Genomic DNA, 22,867 nt, shown 5'->3' on the forward strand with positions numbered 1-22,867 from the left:
TATCCACATCAAACAACAGAAATTCCAGGATGGAATGCCAACAATATTATGAAAAAGATAGAATACTACATATCACATAAAGAAGGTTTTGAGTCAGAGATAGGCACAATGGTATGCTGCTAAACACTTAACCTTTCAGGCAAAAAAGTCCTCTGGAAATAAAATTGCCCATACATTCAGGTGCGCACGTGCACACGCATACACACATGCACACGCACACGCACAGGCACACGCAGTGTCTATGGCTGCTGTGGCCCAACTGCAGACAGTGACTGAGTCTGACATGATAAGCAGTGTGGTTGAGTGGTGGGGGTAAGAGAGAGGCATGGGGCCAGGAGGGGGAGGGATAGTAGGTTAGGGGTGTGGGAATAAATTTTGCTGCCTGTGAGAGAGTGCACTGAGCACATCTTTATGATCTGGTCTGAAGGTCAGGCACCCTATCCACATTCCTCCAGAACCTCAACAGCTTCTGCCCCATTCTGCTTCATCCAGTCCTTCTCAACCCAACAATCTGCCTTCCTCAATGTTGATCTCCACTGCAAGAATGGCTACATAAGTGCCTCCACCCACATTAAACCAACCAACCACCAACAATATCTTCACTTCGACAGTTGCCATTCATTCCACACCAAGAAATCCCTCACATACAGCCAAGCCACATCTGCTCATCACATCTGTAGTGGCAAGCAGTCCCTCTCCATATAGGCCATGGAGCTCACGCAGACCTTCACAGACTGAAATTATTCTCCTGACAAACAGATCTCTCTTACCTTGTCTCTCTAGTCACCTCCCACCTCCCATATTCCCATTGGCTGGCCACAAAGATGTACTCGTCTCATCACTCAGTACTGCCCAGGACTGGAGCAACAGAATCATATTCTCAGCCAAAGTTTCAACTACCTCTTATCATACCCTGAAATGAGGTACACCCTACCAACCATCCTCCCCACCCTCCCACAGTGGAATTCCAGTGCCCCCTGAAACTATACATTATTCTTGTCCATCCCTACACCCATGGCCCATATCCCTGCAATAGGCCTTGGTGCAAGATCTGTCCCATACATCCTCCCACTACCATTTACTCCAGTCTTGTCGCAGGCATCTCCTACCTCATTAAAGACAGGGCTACTGTGAAAGCAGCCATTTGATCTACAAACTAAGCTGCAACCAATGTGCTGCTTTCTACATGGGCATGACATCTATCACGCTGTCTGTCTGCATGAATGGCCACTGCCAAAGTGTGGCCAAGGAGTAGCTGAGCCAACCAGTTGCTGAACACGCTGCCCAATACAATGTGCTTCATCTCAAAGACTGCTCACAACCTGTGCCATCTGGATCCTTCCTTCCAACACTTGCTTTTCTGAATTGCACGGATGGGAACTCTCACTGCAACATATCCTTTATTCCCATAACCCACCCCTTGATCACAGCCTTCACTACTCCCTGTCTTTCATGTACGTATCACCTTCCCTATTCCCACTCCAACACTACACACACTTTCTATCCCACCAGTCTTTCCCCTTCTCTGATTCTCTCCCCTTCCCCTTTTCTACTCATCCCCCTCCCTCCCCCCCCCTCCCCCACCACAACCCTCTCGACTCTGCACCTAACAGCACTATGCTGTCCCCACCACATCAGTGCATGCTCTCACAGGCAACACAATATCTTCCCACACCCCTACCCTGCTATAGTTCCCCCTCCTCACCCAATGTCTCCTACGTATTCCCACTACTGAACACAGGTTGCTGCTCACATCACACACAGTCACAGCTGCAACCCACTGTTGGGCCGCAGTGAGCAGAGACAGTGGCCATGTGTGTAGAGCTGTGCTTGTGTGTCTGTGTTTTCTATTTCTGAAGAAAGACTTTTTTGTCTAGAAACTTAAAAGTTTAGCAGCCTTTACATTGTACCTGTCTGCAACTCACCACCTCCTCTGTGTTGTGAGTAGCATCTATCCTTTTCTTAATATTGTTAATAACCATGTCATTCATTTTGACAGTGGCGCAAAATTAAACTGCGGCCGTAATCCTAGATACTCCCTTGTAAATGATATTTGAAAATGGAGTTCCTAAATTTTACTTTTGCTTTGGTGCCCTCAATTTCAGTGTATCATCCAAGAATGTCCAAACATTATCGCTGGTACCACTGACAGCCTTTACAATATAACTACAATTTTTTCTGGGCTCTGTTAAAAACAACAAGAATCTAGAGTGGTAGTTGTTCAGAGTTCACACATTACCCGTTTGCTAGTAAAACCCATTGTTTTGTCATCTCTCTGTCTGTAGACCTATGTTTTGTATTAAATCTATTACGCAGTACTCACTGTTTCTTTATAAGATTCTTTAGAGAGACTGTTATACCGTGGGGGTACTTCCCATCATGAGTTGTTGTACCAGGCACACATCTATCCAGTACTTTTTCAACTACTTTTCTTAACTTGAGACACACTTCCCCTATATGCCCATGTGAAGAACTAAGTGTTCCAAATCTCCCTTGATATATGACACTACTGCCTCTTTGTCTAGTTTACAGAATATCTAAAACTACCTACTTGTTTTAGTTGCCCTTTCTAGAACTGCCTCATGGTCACAAGTACCAGTTTCAGTGTGGACATCCTGGAAAAGGTCAGGTATATTCATTGCCATTAGAGCTTATAAGCTGTAAATGTATAAATACATTTCTGTCAAGATGAAATTTCATGCTGTCAGTTGTAAGCGTCTCTCAGAAAAAGCATTTAATATTGTTTCATAGGATGTCTTGTCATGTGCACTACTTACAAAACCGCAATTATACCAAATGATTGTTGGGTCGTTAAAATATCCTCCCGTGATGTCTATATGACTAGAGAATAGTGAGCTGAGGTTTTCGGTAAAGTTTTCTGTTATGTCTGGGAATGAATCTTGTAGTTAACAGAAGATTGACTTATAAGTTTATGTCTGTCATTGATGCTGAGCCTAGCCTAAAAAATTCCACTGAAGAAATTTACTTCACCCTGAAACCAATTGAACAGAACACAAAAAATGTCAAGTTACTAGGTTTACATATAGATCAAAAACTTACGTGGGACTGATACACAAATTATCTATGTGGCAAACTTGCTCGAACTCTCTATTACACAAGTTGAGACACGTTATCAGTAAAAATCTGCTAATCTCCACATACTTTGCTTTTTTCTATTCACAACTGCAATACAAGGTACTTCTTTGGGGTAACTCAGTAGGTTCAAGTACCATCTTCAAGTGGCAGAAGAAAGCAATCAGGTGCATTTTAGGACTAGCACCAAGCCAAAGTTGCAAAAACCATTTTCAAGATCTAAAGATAATGACACTACCTAGTATATACACTTATAATTGTTTAATATATGCTAAAGAGAATGTAAAGAACTTTAACTTAAAATCTGAAGTGCATGTTCATAATACCCAAAATAATAGTAACATAGACTTACCATACACAAGGCTGAAATTGACACAAAAGAGCCATAAACACCTTAGCTTAAAATTTTATAACAAACTCTCAAAAGCAGTGAGCGAACTACCGATGAATAACTTTAAGCAGACAATAGAAGTGTGGCTCAAATGTATGCCATATGATGAGTTTCTAAACAGTGTCACAAAAGAGATATGCTACATGAAACAAAAAACTGTCATGTGAATTATAGATATATGTTTGTGACAGTAATGTATCAGCAAAGACTTTTTACATGGATATGTAAGATGTAGCATAAATATATCTTGATACTATTGTATATTTAACTGTTAGGATGTATTATTATTATTATTATTATTATTATTATTATTATTTCTTTTATTATTATTATTATTATTACTATTGAGAATGAATAATTGTGGTATTATCAATATTACTTTAGCATGGTATCTGCTTGCCCTGCACAGGTACAATCATATACAATCATAATTATTGTAATTTTAAAAAAATGTATTGAACACACTGATGATGCCAATTGTATGGAAAACATATTGAAAGGCAAATAAAGATTCTATTCTATTCAACTTCTACCTCTATAACATTTTTGTGTTTTTAACACTTAGCCCTTGAGCTTAGAGTGTAAGTACAAGAGCATTTGGTACATGTACAGTCTGCTGTACACATTAGGTTTTTATGTTATTTACAGCAGTCAGTAATTTGTAGAGTTTCTTACTGTCTCTGTACAAAGTTGGGGTGATGATTAGATGTTAAGTATTAACTGTAGAGGTTTAGGAATAATAGAGAACTTAGTTGCAAATTATGAAATATTTTTTATCTGTGTTGTCCTATTATGATTTGAATAGGTAACAATTATGAAATCAAAAGATTTGTGTATTGAGAGTGATACTGATATGCATAGTTCCTAAAGTAGATTAAGGTAAGTGATATGTGTGAGAAATTTGTATGACCCTCAGTTTGGTGGATGAGGAGGTGTCCTTTCAGGCCAGCAGAGTAGCTGCTGTATCAGCCAGAGTTGTTAATGATGTCAAAATCAGTTCCAGTGAGCCCATGAGTGAGGAACTTTACTGCTGAGTCTGTTAGCCAGCCATAGACCAAGGGTTGAAACTCATAAATGTGTGGTGACACGATGTCTCTTGTTGCACTATCATCCCATCATTATTGATTTCCTTTCAGTTGTATGTGAAAGAGAGGGGGACCAGGGGGGGGGGGAGGGGGGATGTTGGAGTTTTGGGAACAAACCTACACATTTCTCACCTCAGGAAGTTTCTTAGCCATAGAATATGGACTGCTCTTTAAGAACTGGCAGCAGTTCTCAAAAGCATAAGTGACACATGGAGTTAGCAGTCCCTTAGGTTTGATATAACCAATCTGAAATTGTATTGTTACAAATTACAAATTATTATTATCCAATGTTATTGCAGTCAGTATGGTTTGCTAAGGTCACCACTGACCAGATAAAAGTGAATAACGAGCAATGACTGTCATTCTTCTTCTCGTTCTCAGCAGTGAGAAGCACTTTCATAAAAAATATCAGGGTATGTGATTAGAGATTAGTCCTGTTCACAAGCTCTGTTCTTTACAGCCAAATCTCAGTGAGTTGTGACTAGGGCACAGAAGTTCTCAATTGAGAATATTTAGGAGGGTATTTTCAGTTCCAGCAATTGTCTCCCAAACATAGAAAATCTCCTGAAACTTTGGTTGGAACTTGGTATTTGAGCTATTTTAATTCATACCTAATACAATGCTTTGTGAGAGTACTGTCATTTACCAGTACTTGCAACTCACCAACATGTGATGTGATGTAAGATTCTATTTTGGCACCATATGTGGCTGATTAACTGTAGAGAATCTGCACAAGAGTTCTTCTGTAACTGATACAGCAGTCATTAATTGGTGATTGAATGTCATTAATTTGTCTAAATTAATAATAATATTGCAGTTTGGATTCATTTAGTGCTACCAGCTACCTTGAAAGAGCAATGGTTGTCAGTCACGTATTAGTCACCATGATTTTATAACACAGCCGCAAACTATTTAATTCATTTTTCATGATTATTACTCGCCTCAGTGTTTCAGTACCATGGCATGTGCTGTTAATAAGAAAGAACTATGTATCTATCTTACAATGAAACCAAACAATGGAATTATGACGGAAATATCAGTAGTGATATGGGCCTGCAGTAGCATCTGTTGTGCCAATTATTTCTTTGAAATATCAATACAGTAATCACTGCAACAAAATAGGCATAAAAATGCAGCTGCCACTAACCAGCACTAACACAATTTCATTCCCTTACCACTGTTAGACTCGAGAAACAATTTCATTAAATATTAAAATGCTCATTATAAGCTGTCTTATTTCAATCTAGTCACATAAACATTAATATTTTTCGCTGATTGATAGCAATACAAAAGACAGGCTCCCTAAGCACTCACAGATTGCACTGTAGCTTATTTATTTCATTATTTGCTACCCTATGCTGACAACTGTGAAGGAGTCTTTTTTTTATATGTGTCATAAGAACTTTATCCACCACCACACACTTTTGTCATGTTAGTGCACTATGATCAAAAGAAAAAGTAATCAGTGAGACTCTTCTTGTGGACTTGCATGCACAAACTGAAAGAATAACTGATGACTACATACACAAGTTTTATAAGTAAGATAAATGTATTTGTTTGCAAACTGATTCTCCCACTGTTAGTTTATTTCACAGGTGTAAGGAATAAATAGTTCACATAAAATGACACATAATGAAATAAAATATAATACTTTCCCCAAGGAAAAGTGTTACCTTTGCATCTGTTTCCTGAAAATGCTTCCCATCTCCATGAGAAGATCCCAATAGAAGTGAGGCGTCACTTCCAAACAGGTCGTTGGAAGAAGAGCTCGGATGGGGCAGCAAAGTGCTGAGACTGGCATTTGAAATGAAACTGCATTCACTAGGTCTTGTATCACTTTTTGATGAAGTAGTCCTCTGTGGCTCAGGAAGTTCTTTTTGAGGGGCCTTTAGCTGTTTACATTTACATTCAGTCTGAAAGTCACCACACTCAGGACAAACCTTGTGTTCTTCTACTGAAGTACGGATATCAAACCTGGAGGACTTCACTTCAGCATCAGAAGTGAAGCTCTGCATGGAAGTCTGGTTATTCGATAAACTGAAGTGTGGCAGGTCATCATCTCTGGTCTCATGAGGTTCAAAATAAGCTTTCATGTGTTTCACCTTTCCTCGAGACCTTGGTGAAGCTTCAAGCCGCTCAGAATCACTGTTAATATCACTTCTATCTTCTAGCTGATGTAAATCCATATTACCACCTGCAGCCAACTGGAACAAAATCGAAGTGTTTGACAATGCAGACTAACATGACAAATTTTATAGATGAAATCCTCTCAGAGAATCGGATGCTCAAATTGTACAGTATAGCCTGAATATTGTATAAAGATGCCAAATAGGAAAATTGTGAAAACACTGCATCAAACGAACACTATTACTATACAGGTAATACCAAGAAGATTTCATCAACATAAATCTGATCAGTTTGCTCAAAATTTGGTCCTATAAAGATGACATTTATGTTTAAAACAATGGAAACTCCAGGAAGGAATATCAGCAGTACAGGAAAAGATAGACTGCTACTTGACATGCCATTTCCCCTCACACCACCATTCCTCCCACCACCCCAAGAACCAGCACCAAAGAGGTGTCCCCTTTGTCACCCAGTAACACCCCGAACTGGAACAAGCGAACGCGAACCACATCCTTCTCAGGGCTTTGATTACCTATCATCATGCACTGCAATGAGGGGTATCCTACCTGAGATACTTCCCACCCTTCCTGCCCCTCCTAAAGTGCTGTTCCATCACCCACCCAACCTCGACAACATCCTAGTCCATGCCTATGCCACTCACAATCCCAACCCCTTGCCACAAGGAACATATCCCTGTGGAAGACCGAGGTGCAAGACTAGCGCAATCCACCCACCCAGCACTTCCTATTCCAGTCCTGTCACAGGTTTATCCTACCCCATCAGGGGCTGGGCCATCTGTGAAAGCAGCCATGTCATTTACCAGCTCTGCTGCAGTCATTGCACAGTTTTTTATATTCATACGACTACTAAACAGCTGTTCAGTAAGATCAATGACCACCTCCAAACTGTGTCCAAGAGCAAAGTAGATCACCCTGTAGCGCAACATGCAGCTGAACATCAAATGCTAGATTTCAATGGCTGCTTCACTACCTGAGCCATCTAGATCCTCCCCTCCACCTCTAGCTTTTCTGAATTGCGCAGACGGGAGTTATCCTTACAACTCATTCTCCGCTCCTGTAATTATCCCGGCCTCAACCTACTGTAACATACAGTCCGCACAGCCTCCACCCAATAGTTTCCACTCTCTCTGTCCTATCATCTCCTCCCCATTCTTGTCTCCCACCCTCTGTTTGCCACCATCTGTCAATGCGCCTCCCCATCTTCCTCCACTCCTCTACTTTTTCACTAATTTTTCCCCAACCTCCCTGCCACACAACTCCCTAACACAGCACATGTTGACATTCTAGTCCCTGCACACTCTGCCAGATGGTGTTTGTCTCTTTCCTCACCTTCACACTACTATCCCTTCCACTTCCCTGCCTCCTCCAGCTTCCTGCTTGCGTCCCATGTGATGGTTGCATTCCAGCTTGAAATGCTGGAGGTAGTGGTCATCTGTGCATGAGCAGTGCTTTTTAGTGTGTAAGAATGGTGTGTGTTTATTTTTTGCTAAGGAGGGTTGTGGCTGAAAGCTCTATGTAAGTATCTTTTATTTGTGCCTGTTTGCAATTTAATGTGTCTACTTTACAGTACGCAGTAATCTCTCTTTTTCTGCATGGTTGATAATAATGTATAAAATATGTTCATGAAGGATCTGTGGTATATGAATCACTTTAATGACGAGTATGGAGCCCCGCCACTACCCTAGCAAAGGTTGCTAATGGAAAGCTGTGTGATGGTGCTTGTTGCAGAGATGTAGAGTTTTAATTCTCGGCTACATGGGGTTTTCCTGGAAAGGGCCCAAGATTCTGTATTTGGTCAACTCCTGTAGTTTGCCTGAAGACATTTTAACTCTTCAAAAGCTGTGTTATCTGCTAATGATTCAACTATTCTAATAAATGTCCCAAACACATTCATACTAGGCACAGCCAGGAAAATAACGGAGAAAGTTTACAACTGGTTCACAGCAAACAGCGTAACTCTTATTAAACTTATGATGATTATACTATGCAATTACAGACTAATAAAAATGACTTAAAGATACCAAAAAGAGATCAATGAGCACACACTAAATGAAACTCTGAATGTGAAATTCCTCCATATCCAGTTAGATAAAGTGAAGTGGCACTAACAAATGAACAAGTTAAAGATAAAGATCAATTTTTCCTGCTTTGTAATTAGAAATATCTCTTACTGTGCCAAACTACAGTTGATTGCTAGCACATTAGGCATCCTTTCACTCATTACCATCCTGCGAAGTGTAAGATAAGAATATTGTGTAAAGTTGATGAGTTAATGTTTTGTTGAAGTCTCTACAGACACTTGGCATTCTTACAATTAAATGGCAATACATTTACTACATGATGGTATTTGCAGTTAGTAATAAAAGAGAATTTAGGATGAACTGTGAATGCTAGATGCAAAACAAATTCCCATGTAGACTATGTGACCCTGTTTACTAGGATGCTGGCAAACATCAGGAAAGAAATTGAAAATAAAAATATATTCAAAAAGAAAATCAAAGAGAACTTTACTAGCCACTTATGTAACTTATGGTAGTAGTTGGACTTGGGTGACACTAATTTTAATTGGTAGGACTCTTCATATTAAACAGATCTTAACTTTCCCGGTCTTTAGGCAATTATATTCTCTGTAATCAGGAAATATACAGAACTGCTTATTACTTAGTAGTAGACTAAATCAGCAGTTAATCAGACATCAGGAAGGAAACTGGAAATCCACAGTTATTAAAAAAATATAGTCAATGAGAACCATATTTGTTTCAAGTATGTGCAAACAGAAAGAGAGCTGTACCTTAGGTATTGCCAAGTGAGGTAAGACTGAAATAGATGAAAAGTAAATAAATAAATAATAACTTGACTAGAAGAAGGGATTGGTTGGTAGGACATGTTCTGAGGCATCAAGGGATCACCAATTTAGTACTGGAGGGCAGCATGGAGGGTAAAAATCATAGAGGGAGACCAAGAGATGAATACACTAAACAGATTCAGAAGGATGTAGGCTGCAGTAGGTACTGGGAGATGAAGAAGCTTGCACAGGATAGAGTAGCATGGAGAGCTGCATCAAACCAGTCTCAGGGCTGAAGACCACAACAACAGGACCCTGGCATCAGATTCAGAAGGTCAAAGGCTCATGCCCTATCCAGTCATCATGATTAAGGTTTTCCTAAATCACTTCAGGCAAATACTGGAATGGTTTATTCAGTAAGCCCACAGCCAGCCACCTCAAATCACCTATTCTGACTTCTTCTCTCCTCATTAAAAACATATATAGGTATATGTCTGTATAAATGACTTACAGGATTAATACAAGCCCACTGCTGTAAATGATCAGTGGACTAACAAATTACTAATAGTAAAGTGGAAGAATAATAGTGGCTTCTTTCAAAGTAGCTTCTGTTACACTGACATATGTAATGTACATGTATGGATAATGGGCACAGTGTACTGATTCATGACACATTAGAGTAGCGTGAGGCTGTTTCGAAGATTTCACATTCGATTTTATACATACACAGGGTGATTTTGCTACATGTTGACAAACTTCAGGAAACGATTTCAGAGATGATAAGAAGCATCCAGAAATGTGTTCCAGGTGAGGTAGTACTACTTGAGGGTGGAGAGCAAATACCTGTGGCAGTGTAAGTTTCATGTGAGAACACACCATGCAAATGTCAATGTTCTGTTTGAACCAGTGTTTTCGCATGACACTCAAAAGGCGGTTGCAAATAATCTCTGCCCACACATTGAGGATGAACCAGTATTATTGTTATTATTATTATTTTACACTTCTAGTTCCATAGGACCAAATTAAGGAGCAAATCCCCATGTTCATGGCACATATCAATACATGAAATTACAACAGAAAAGTGTGTGGTGTAAATATATAATATTTTATACTGTTTTGTACTTTGACAAGTCCACTATCATGAATGTGATAATATGGATGCTAAATAAATAAATAATTTACTTCTTTGTGTGAATGTGTAACTAACATCACTATTAAAAATTTCCCAATTTAAACCAATGCTGTAAAAACAGAAAATTAAATGTGTAACTTGAGTCACATAATCTGAGCCACAGCTACATTTTTTTAAGGTTAAAAGAAAAGGATGCCCTTAACATCAGCAGAAAGACAGAGGAGAAGGTAGGAAAAGTTAAAGAGTGAAGAAAAATATGAAGAATTTATGAAGAAGCCTCTGGAAGAAGCTAGAAAAGTCAACAGCAGCAGAAACAAAAGTTTCTGCATTTGAGTTCACATAAGCAATGACATATTAGAAGAAAAAAGAGCTAAATCTAAGGAGGGAGTTAGAAAGCATAGCATAATGTAAGATGCAAGATCAGCAACATAGTAAAGCTGGTTTGTCACCATGTAAGTCACAGAGTGCTCTAGGTAAAGCCACAGCTCGAGCTGGTCATTTCTTGCCATCTTCACCACAATGTAAAGCCATAGTCATTCTTGAGCTATTCAGTGACTTGTGTAGAAATTCATCAGATGGAAAGTCTGAAAGACCCAGTCATGACAGTAGTCCACAAAATAGAGGTTTAGTTCTGAAAATAGAGACTTGGTAACTGGTTTCTACCATCATGATATCAGTTGCCAGTCACCAGGCAGAAAGGACACAATAGTGATTAGAGAAAATAATGAGAAAAAGACAGTTCACATTTGTCACTTAGTCATGTCCTGAAGTGCAAAATGGGAAATATAAGTTTGCAGATTTACAGCCACCACATGTTCAATTAAGCAGCAAACTACCTCATAACATATGTTTGTGTAAATATCACAAAAATTTCACAAATGCTGTCAGTAGCCTTCATAGGAAACATGATAATATTCCAGCTTACAGCAACAAATTTGTATCAGCCATCATATGCCAGCCACCTAGTGAGCTTTGTTGGTGGAATGAATGCAAACTGACAAAATGGTGGAGATTTCAAAGAATCCTGATGTAATGTCCCTTGCAGGGGTCTCTCCGTGATATTTTCCGAAAACTAAACTTTAATATACGATGATTATCAATGCAAAGTAGTTTCAAGCCTTATTATTCCTTGGAGTGTGCATTTACTCCATGGAATAGTTTCTCTGCTATCTATGTTTTCTCTTATGAAAAGAAGGATGGAGTGCTTACCGATTAGACGTGAAGGAACGAAGATGTATATGTATGTATTGTTGAGCTAGTCGCCATCCTGATGAGATTCTGTATGAGAAGGAATTTAATACATCAACTAAACTAACATAAGTGTGTTTGTGTATTACTTAACTCATTATTATTGACAGTGTCTGCTTACTACGCTCTGTTGCACAGGATCAGTGGGGAATGTCTGATTTACACTGGACGAACCTGCCGTTTTGTATGTTCAAGATATCCAGTTTATTACTTCCAATAAATAGGCTAACATGGTCTTACCAGCAGATTTCCAGTCTTCCCCATGTGATCACCGAAAGTTAATAATTATTACAAATGTTTTTAGGAGATCGACTGACAAGTTTCGTCGCACCAAGACTTCGAAATTGCTTCGCTGCCTTATGGAATTTAAGTTAAGCTCAATTTAATCAGGATAGAACAATATTGAACTGTGTGAATGTGATAAGCCTGCTTTGTGAATGAAAATTCCCTTAATATACACATGTTTTTTACTATCCTGATCAGTGAAGCTAAATCAGGCCGGTGTGAGAGAGGTTTTTAAATTTTAGATCCCACAAAAATATTAAACTATAAAACTGACAAGCTGAAAATTGCAAATTTATCATGGTATGTGTGGAAGATGCAAGAAAACATCTCTAAAATTATTAAAGACAAAGAAGAAGGCTCTGAAGATGATAAAGTGAAATATAAAGTTTCCACAATTCCTCAGTTTCTTGTTCATTGCTGTACAAAGAGAGCTCAGACTGCATCTTATTATCAGCAAAATGAAATGTTTCTGAGCCAAGATTCTAAGGAGCTTGCATTGTGGCATACTGATTTTGCTGAAAATTACATTTCTGTTTGTCAAGATGACATGTAAATTGCATATTGAGCACAAGCACAAGTTAGTATTTTCACTGTGTCACTGTGGCATTCAGGTTCTCATCACACAATTGTTGCTGATTCAGACAGCTTAACCCATTCCAAGGATACTGTGATTGCGTACGTTAGTAAGGTACTATCTAGGTAGTTTCAGTCTGGTCAGATGGACGTGCCTCACAATTAAAAACAAATACATTACAGCTGCTGTATCTCAACTTCAATCATTCCACAATTTGGAAATGTAATGGAACTTTTTTCTACATCCCACAGAAAGGAGCCATAGATGGAATTGGTGCAGTTGTGAAAAGACAAGTGTGGAATGCAGTAAAAAAGTGAAAATTCATAGTAGGTGAAGCATTAACTTTTGCTCAGGTAGCTGCAAATACCACAACTGTGCAGGTTTTTCATATGACCACTGATGAAACTCAAGGAATCAATGGGAAACTTAATCTGGCTTAGATATTTTCTTTAGCATCATCAACATAAACAGCATTCACTGCTTTTACTACAAGAAAGGACTACTATAAACATATCTGCTGTCTCCAAAGCATTTCCCTGTTGTAGATCATCATATTGAAGAAACTATAGAAAGTGTGAAAATTGGAGACTGGTACAAAGTAGAATACAACTGTAAATTCTGTGCTTGAGAAGTACAAGCAATTTTTGGAAACTCTTACCTAATCAGTGCAATGCAGCATGCTGATCACTATTGGAAATGGCCTGCAAAATGAGATGAAATTCTGTTCACACAGGACAAAATTATAAAGACAATTAATTCACCTGATGCTGCCAGTATAAGTTGATATTTTCTGCTCTCTGACACCTCATTGACTTTACAGTTTATTTTTCCAGATGTCGCACTCTTATAATTTTCCACAGTGATTTAAAAAAATGATATGTTAATCTTAAGTTTATCTTATTTGGTATATAACATCATATTTTCATTTCTCTGCTTGCAGAAGAAAGTTTTTCCAGCAATAAGTAGCAAGTAACATGAGTCACATAACATTGAGTTATGTGCTTTCTTCCAAATATTACAATATTTTACATGGTATAAATGTTTTTAGAAATCTGTAAATGTGTGCTTTGAATGCTAGCCGGATATGCTTTTCCCTTGGTAAAAACCAGATCCACACTCCTAATAGTTTCAGTACACTTTTGACCTAAAATAATAAACATCAGCAATGGGATGTACCAAATTTGTAACATGAGTCACTATATAAATTACTTTCTTGTTATTTAATTTTAATGCTTTTCCCTGTGTAAATATTAATTCCAGTATCTAATTGCATATACAATATGTAAAGATGATTTACAAAAGAAAATATAGGTTTATAGATTGATAAAAGGTCAACATAATAAACACTGATTTCAAAATGTAATGTGAGTCATCGTGGTATCTCCCAGATGGCAGAAGTATTGCGTACACAAGTTACAAAAGGACAATGCATTGGTGGAGCTGTCATTTGTTCTCAGGGTGATTCATGTGAAAAGATTTCCGACATGATAATGCCTGCTTGACAGAAATTAACAGACTTTGAGTGGAATTATAGTTGGAGCTAGAGCATGGGACATTCCATTTTGGAAATCATTAGGGAATTCAATATACGAAGATCCACAGCATCAAGAGCATGCCAAGAATACCAAATTTCAGGCATTACGCTCTCACTACAGACAATGCAGTGGCCAACGGCCTTCACTAAATGACTGAGAACTGCAGCATTTTCATAATGTGTCAGTGCAAATAGACAAGCAACACTGTGTGAAAAACCACAGAAATCAATGTGGGATGTATGACGAACATATCTGTTATGATGTATGGCAAAATTTGGTATTAACGGGCTAGGGTAGCACACAACTTATTTGAGTGCCTTTTGTAACAGCACATCACCTGCGGCACCTCTCCTGGACTCGTGACCACGTTTGTTTGACTCTAGACTACTGGAAAACCATGGCCTGGACAGATGAATGCTGATTTCAGTTGGTAAGAGATGATGGTAGGGTTTGAGTGAGGTGCAGACCCCACAAAGCCATGGACCCAAGTTGAAAAAAAGGCACTGTGCAACCTGGTGGTGGCTCCATAATGGTGTGGGCTGTGTTTACATTTACTAGAAGTGTTTATTTTCAGCTACTTGGAGATTATTTTCAACCCATTATGGACTTCATGTTAACAAACAACGACTGATTTTTTTTTGGATGACAATGTACCACGTCACCAGGCCATAACCGTTCTGGACCATGCAAGCAAATGATCTGGCCACCAAGATCGCCCAGCATTAATCCCATCGAACATTTATGGGATCCTGCACAGGCAACTTTTTCGCAATTATGGATGGATATAGAGGCAGCATGGTTCAGTATTTCTGCAGGCTACTTCCGATGACTTGTGCAGTCCATACCACATAGAGTTGCCGCACTACACCAGACAAGAGGAGGTCCGACACAGTATTAGGAGGTATCCCATGACTTTTGTCACCTCGGTGTACAGCACAAGGCCTGGAAACATCCTTTCCATGTCACACTCCAAATTATTCCACTCACTGTGGCAACATTACTTTTGCTGTCTAATAGAAGACTTGAAACAAATAAGAAACGAGGCAGTTTTGGGTAATCAGCTAGTAACGGTAAATAAAATAAAAAGCAAATGCATTATTTATTACCTGCTATTCTGTCTCAGTTGTGATCAGGCTTTTGTTTACTTATATATAATGGCAGATGCTATAATCAATGTCAAGGGTCTCATTCAAGATGAGGCAGTTCAGATCGCCATTAGACCATCCAAGTTTAAATTTTCCATGATTTCTCTAACTGTTGGAGTGTTTCTTCCGAGCCGGCCACTGTGACCGAGCGGTTCTAGGTGATTCAGTCTGGAACCGCACTGCTGCTACGGTCACAGGTTCGAATCCTGCCTCAGGCATGGATGTGTGTTATGTCTTTAGGTTAGTTAGGTTTAAGTAGTTCTAAGTCTAGGGGACTGATGACCTCAGATGTTAAGTCCCATAGTTCTTAGAGCCATTTGTTTCTTTCGAAAATAACTTGTAGGCTACAATATTCTTCCTCCTCCTACCCAACCAAAGCTACCACTGTGGCAGCATCTACATGTTCATCTATACTTTACAGCAGGCCTGTGTGGCCAAGTGGTTCTAGGTGCTTCAGTTAGGTTTAAATAGTTCTAAGGGACGGATCACCTCAGATGTTAAGTCCCATAGTGCTTAGAACCATTTGAACCACATACTTTACAAACTATCATGAGGTGCGTGGCAGATGGTATGTCCAATTGTAACAATTACTATGGTTTCTTCCCATTCCGTTCATGTATGGAGTGTGGGAAGAATGATTGTTTGAATACCTCTTTGTGTGCAGTAATTATTCAAATCTCATCCTCACAATCCCTGTGTAAGCGATACGTTGGGGGTTGGGGTACATTCCTAGAGCAATCATTTAAAAAAAAAAAGGTTCAATGGCTCTGAGCACTAAGGGACTAAACATCTGAGGTCATCAGTCTCCTAGGACTTAGAACTACTTAAACCTAACTAACCTAAGGACATCACACACATCCATGCCCGAGGCAGGATTCGAACCTGCGACCGTAGCATTCGCGTGGTTCCAGACTGAAGTGCCTAGAACAGCTCGGCCACAACGGCTGGCAATCATTTAAAAGCCAGTTCCTGAAACTTTGTTAATATACTTTCTCCGGATAGTTTACACCTGTCTTCAGGAGTCTGCAATTTCAGTTCTTTCAGTATCTCTCTGACACTCTCCCGTGGCTTAAACAAACCTGTGACTATTCATGCTGCCCTTCTCTGTATACATTCAATATGGCCTGTTAGTCCTATATGATACAGGTCCTGCACACTTGAGCAGTATTATTCTAGGATGGGTTGCACGAGTGATTTGTAAGCAACCTATTTTGTAGAATGATCGCGTTTCCACAGTATTCTACCAGTTAACTGAAGTCTACCACCTGCATTACCCATGACTGATCCTATGTGATAATTCCACATAATCTCCCTACAGCATATTGCACCTAAAGATTTTCATGAGTTGGCCGATTCCAACAGTGACTCATTGACATTATGGTCATAGGACACTACATTTTTTCGTTTTGTGAAATGCAAAATGTTACATTTCTCAACATTTAGAGGAAGTTGGCAATCTCTACACCGTGTTTAAATATTATCAAGATCTGACTGAATATCTATGAATTTTCTCTTAGATTATTTCGTTACAGATAACTGCATCATCTGCAAAAAACCCAATCTTCCTATTAATATTGTCCACACAGTCACTACTACACAACACGAACAGACATAGACTGATTGCACTTCACCAGTATCCTACCAATAAACTGAAGTCTACCACTTGCTTTACTCACAACTGAACCTACGTGGTCATTCCCTTCATATTCCTTCTAAGTGTTACACCCAGGTATTTGTAATGGTTGGCCGATTCTAACAGTGTCTCATTGATATTATAGTCACAAGATACTACATTTTTTCGTTTTGTGAAGTGCGAAATTTTACATTTCTGAACATTTAGAACAAGTTGGTAATTTCTGCTCTATGTTGAAATCTTATCGAGATTTGACTGAATATTTATGCAGCTTCTTTCACATACTACTTCATTATACAGGGTGTTACAAAAAGGTACGGCCAAACTTTCAGGAAACATTCCTCACACACAAATAAAGAAAAGATGTTACGTGGACATGTGTCCGGAAACGCTTGATTTCCATGTTAGAGCTCATTTTAGTTTCATCAGTATGTACTGTACTTCCTCGATTCACCGCCAGTTGGCCCAATTGAAGGAAGGTAATGTTGACTTCGGTGCTTGTGTTGACATGCAACTCATTGCTCTACAGCACAGCTCATTGCTCTACACATCAAGCACATCAGTACGTAGCATCAACAGGTTAGTGTTCATCACGAACGTGGTTTTGCAGTCAGTGCAATGTTTACAAATGCGGAGTTGGCAGATGCCCATTTGATGTATGGATTAGCACGGAGCAATAGCCGTGGCACGGTACGTTTGTATCGAGACATATTTCCAGAACGAAGGTGTCCCGACAGGAAGACGTTCGAAGCAATTGATCGGAGTCTTAGGGAGCACGGAACATTCCAGCCTATGACTCGCGACTGGGGAAGACCTAGAACGATGAGGACACATGCAATGGACGAGGCAATTCTTCGTGCAGTTGACGATAACCCTAATGTCAGCGTCAGAGAAGTTGCTGCTGTACAAGGTAAGGTTGACCACGTCACTGTATGGAGAGTGCCACAGGAGAACCAGTTCTGTCCGTACCATGTACAGTGTGTGCAGGCACTATCAGCAGCTGATTGGCCTCCACGGGTACACTTCTGCGAATGGTTCATCCAACAATGTGTCAATCCTCATTTCAGTGCAAATGTTCTCTTTACGGATGAGGCTTCATTCCAACGTGATCAAATTGTAAATTTTCACAATCAAGATGTGTGGGCTGACGAGAATTCGCACGCAATTGTACAAGCACGTCATCAACACAGATTTTCTGTTAACGTTTGGGCAGGCATTGTTGGTGATGTCTTGATTGGGCCCCATGTTCTTCCACACAACATGTGGATCATGCACGATGGAGCTCCTGCACATTTCAGTCGAAGTGTTCGTATGCTTCTCAACAACAGATTCGGTGACCGATGGATTGGTAGAGGCGGACCAATTCCATGGCCTCCACGCTCTCCTGACCTCAACCCTCTTGACTTTCATTTATGGGGGCATTTGAAAGCTCTTGTGTACACAACCCCGGTACCAAATGTAGAGACTCTTCGTGCTCATATTGTGGACGGCTGTGATACAATAAGCCATTTTCCAGGGCTGCATCAGCGCATCAGGGATTCCATGCGACGGAGGGTGGATACATGTATCCTCGCTAACGGAGGACATTTCGAACATTTCCTGTAACAAAGTGTTTGTAGTCACGCTGGTACGTTCTGTTGCTGTGTGTTTCCAATCCATGATTAATGTGATTTTAAGAGAAGTAATAAAATGAGCTCTAACATGGAAAGTAAGCGTTTGCGGACACATGTCCACATAACAAATTTTCGTTCTTTGTGTGTGAGGAATGTTTCCTGAAAGTTTGGCTGTACCTTTTTTAACACCCTGTAGATAACTGCATCATCTGCAAAACGCCTGATTTTACTGTTAATATTGTCTTAAATGTCATTATTATACAACATGCACAGCAAGGTTCCCAACACACTTTCCTGGGGCACACCCGAAATTACTTCTGTGTCTGACGATGACACGTCCTGTGTCCTCCCTACCAAAAGTCCCCAATCTAGTTACAAATTTCACTTGATATGTTATACGATCCTACTATTGACAATAAGCGTAGGTACAGTACTGAGTCAAATGCTTTTCAGAAATCCAGAAACATCTACCTGGTTTCCTTGATCCAATGCCTTCAGTATGTCATTTGAGAAAAGTGAGAGTTGGGTATCACATGATAGATGTTTTCGAGAACCAAGCTGGTTGGCATTGAGAAGGTTATTCTGTTTAAGATACTGGATTATGTTTGAGCTCAGAATATTTTCTAAGATTCTACAACAAACTGATGTGAAGGATATTGGAAGGTAGTTTTGTAGATCAGTTCTACTACCCTTCCTGTAGACAGGTGTAACCTGTGCCTTTCTCCACAAGCTGGGCACGATTTCTTGTTCAAGGGATCTACGATAGATTACAGTGAGAAGAGTGGCTAATGCAGCCTCAAATTCAGATAGAATCTGGCCGGGATTCTATCGGTGCCTCGAGCATTGTTCAGTTTAACCATTTCAGCTGTTTCTCAACATCATTGACACTAATGCTTACATCTGTCACTCATTGACGTCGCTGAGACATTGAACGCTAGTCTTCCATCATTCTTTTGTGTTATTTAATTAGACTGATTACATGGCACTGAAATAAAATAGTTCTAATGACACATCGCTCGAAGCGATACTATATCGTAAATTCCGACAACGTCCTCTCAAGCCAGTTTGTACCAGTTTTCATATCCGAGCCGCCTATTGTTAGAAAATTCCATTTTTATAACAGGCTCCTTGGTTCTGATAACTTCTCGGGTAGGCCTACCATATTTTCCGGACTATAAGACACTACGGACTTTAAGACGAACCTTAATTATTAAAAATAACATTACCAATTTTATTATTATATCGTAAATCCAGACTAAAAAATTCTTAGTTTATAAAACCAAACTGACCTTTAAAATACTTGAAAATCGTCGTCTGAACTTTCTTCTTCTTCTTCTTCGTTTTCTTCTTCTTCGTTGTCATCGTTGTCCCCTTCATATGTAAGATAGTCTTCACTGCCATCGAGAACGTTACTTACGCCGCACTTCTTGAAAGATTTAACGTCTTCTCTCACTCTAGACCACGATTGTTTTATCCATTGATACACTTGTTTGATCGTAAGTCGTTGTAAAGCACACTTCAGCGTGAATTCATGTTGGGTTTCATCCATCACCCTTTCGTTCCATTCCTGTCTCGTATACACTTGAAATGGTTTATTTATCGAGACATCAAGAGGCTGCAATTGTGAAGGAAGTCCTCTCGGAATAACAGCAAGCTCTGTGTTTCCTTGTCTCAGTTTCTCTTTCACAGAATTTTTCAAAAGACTACTAAACTGATCTAGCACGAGTACAGAACTCTTCTTCAATAAAGCACCTTATCTTCTTTCCCACACTCTGTTAATCCATAATTTCACAGCAATCTCGTCCATCCAGCCCTTTTCATGTACGTGAACACAGAGAAGTGTTTCAGAAGTTTCTGGCATTGTTTTGAGCTTGATAACTGGATTAAGTTTGGTTCCGGCAGTACAACACAGTTTAGTGCATTTTTTCACTTCCATTTGTGTTTATAGTTACAGGTTTATCACATTTCATGGCAGCAGTTCTGCTACTCGACACATAAAAAGTCAGAGGAGTTCCTTCCATATTCGCTGTTTGGCTTACTTCCACACTAATTCCATGACGCTTCATAAACCCGTATGTAGCACCAATCAACCTCACCTTAAGACTCCACTGCAGCGTTAGATTGAGTTAGATTGCTAGCGTATATTTGACTTATTTTTGTATTAATTCCAACGCCATTTTGAAGGTATCCTTGAATCTATTTCAATATGTCATTTTATAGTTTTGGCCACTTTGTACTCACTCCTCTATCTGAGCATTTAGTCTTCCTCACTTTTTTTTCAGTTCTTCTTTACTGGCCGAGCAATTGCGAATTGTTTTTTTCTGTTGATGGAGCGCCGAAACGCCTCTCGGCTACTCTGTGTCCATGTTCTGGTATTAGTAAATTTACTGTCCGCCTCATATGAATACCTTTAATTTTTTCCATTACAAAACTAGCTGCTAAGAAAAATGCCATACTGTTATAGATAACACAAACCACGTTCAATTCAAATTCAGTGACTCCGCGGACTGCAATGACACGTCACAGGCTAGACAGTGTTCTCGGTTTGTGATGCCGAGGCGGGATGGAGACAACTGTTATAAAGCTTGTGAATCCTTGAAACTCGTATTCGTCGCATCGGTGCACTGCAGCTGCCAGTTGAATTCAGTGTTGCAAGTTAAAGATAGGTTTCCCGGGACTTCGACTATATGGCCATTTTATGACTGGCGGGAATTTTAAATCAAATACTGAACATTTTTACAATTAATTTCGAGTGTAAAACGCACCTGAATTTTGTAGGTAATTTTCGAAGAAAAAGTGCGTTTTATAGTCCGTAAAATACGGTAATGTGGAAGCGATCATCTATAGAGCATACTGCGCGAAATGCTGCTCCAGTTGTTCTAGTCAAATTGGCAGGTATTGTACATTGTACCTTACAAGAGGTTCGGATTACATGAACACTCAGAATGTTGTCTCTAAGTAGGCCACAGTGTGTAATGTAATGTCTAATTTTTCCACCGTGAAAACTTGGTGCTAACTTAGGGGGACAGCAGAAAAACTGCAAAATTTTGATAATTTTTTCAATTATTTTTTTTAGCCTGACAAAAGGCACTCGAGACCTTTCTTGTAGAGGGTAAGATTTTCTATAGTCTGCATTGGTCACACTTATTTTCACACCATTTGCCGTATTTGCCTTTTTTAGCATTGTTTTACAAACTTTATTATTGCTGTACGACGTAGATGCATAGATGATCCCACAGATGAGAGCCAAGCAAATATAAACATTTAAACATTTTAAATCTATCCGTTCTTGACTTAAATTGTAAAAGCTATCTTTGTTGCCTGTTGTTGTTGTGGTCTTCAGTCCTCAGACTGGTTTGGTGCAGCTCTCCACGTTACTCCATCCCGTGCAAGCTTCTTCATCTCCCAGTACGTTCTGCAGCCTACATCCTTCTAAATCTGCTTAGTGTATTCATCTCTTGGTCTCCCTCTACGATTTTTACCCTCCACGCTGCCTTCCAATACTAAATCTGTGATCCTTTGATGCCTCAGAACATGTCCTACCAACCGATCTCTTCTTCTAGTCAAGTTGTGCCACAAACTCTTCTTCTCCCCAATCCTATTCACTACCTCCTCATTAGTTATGTGATCTACCCATCTAATCTTCAGCATTCTTCTGTAGCACTACATTTCGAAAGCTTCTATTCTCTTCTCGTCCAAACTAGTTATCGTCCATGTTTCACTTCCATACATGGCTACACTCCATACATATACTTTCAGAAACGACTTCCTCACACTTAAATCTATGCTCGATGTTAACAAATTTCTCTTCTTCAGAAACGCTTTCCTTGCCATTGCCAATCTACATTTTACATCCTCTCTACTTCGACCATCATCAGTTATTTTGCTCCCCAGATAGCAAAAGTCCTTTACTACTTTAAGTGTCTCATTTCCTAATCTAATACCCTCAGCATCACCCGACTTAATTCGACAACATTCCATTATCCTCGTTTTGCTTTTGTTGATGTTCATCTTATATCCTCCTTTTAAGACACTGTCCATTCCGTTCAACTGCTCTTCCAAGTCCCTTGCTGTCTCTGACAGAATCACAATGTCATCGGCGAACCTTAAAGTTTTTATTTCTTCTCCATGGATTTTAATACCTACTTCGAAATTTTCTTTTGTTTCCTTTACTGCTTGCTCAATATACAGATTGAACAAC

General features: G+C 39.4%; 1 protein-coding gene across 1 annotated transcript in view; it reads right to left on the minus strand.

Moving 5' to 3' along the window:
- Positions 1–22,867, minus strand: part of LOC126365978 (putative leucine-rich repeat-containing protein DDB_G0290503) — a 298,195-nt gene that overhangs the window by 246,083 nt on the left and 29,245 nt on the right. Inside the window, exon 2 of the mRNA XM_050008785.1 lies at positions 6,243–6,773. Coding sequence (XP_049864742.1) covers positions 6,243–6,755 — 513 coding nt within the window. The 5' untranslated portion in view covers positions 6,756–6,773. The remainder of the gene's footprint in view (positions 1–6,242; positions 6,774–22,867) is intronic.

This window comes from Schistocerca gregaria, chromosome 4 (genome assembly GCF_023897955.1).
Source record: "Schistocerca gregaria isolate iqSchGreg1 chromosome 4, iqSchGreg1.2, whole genome shotgun sequence".
Classification (NCBI taxonomy): Eukaryota; Metazoa; Arthropoda; class Insecta; order Orthoptera; family Acrididae; genus Schistocerca; species Schistocerca gregaria.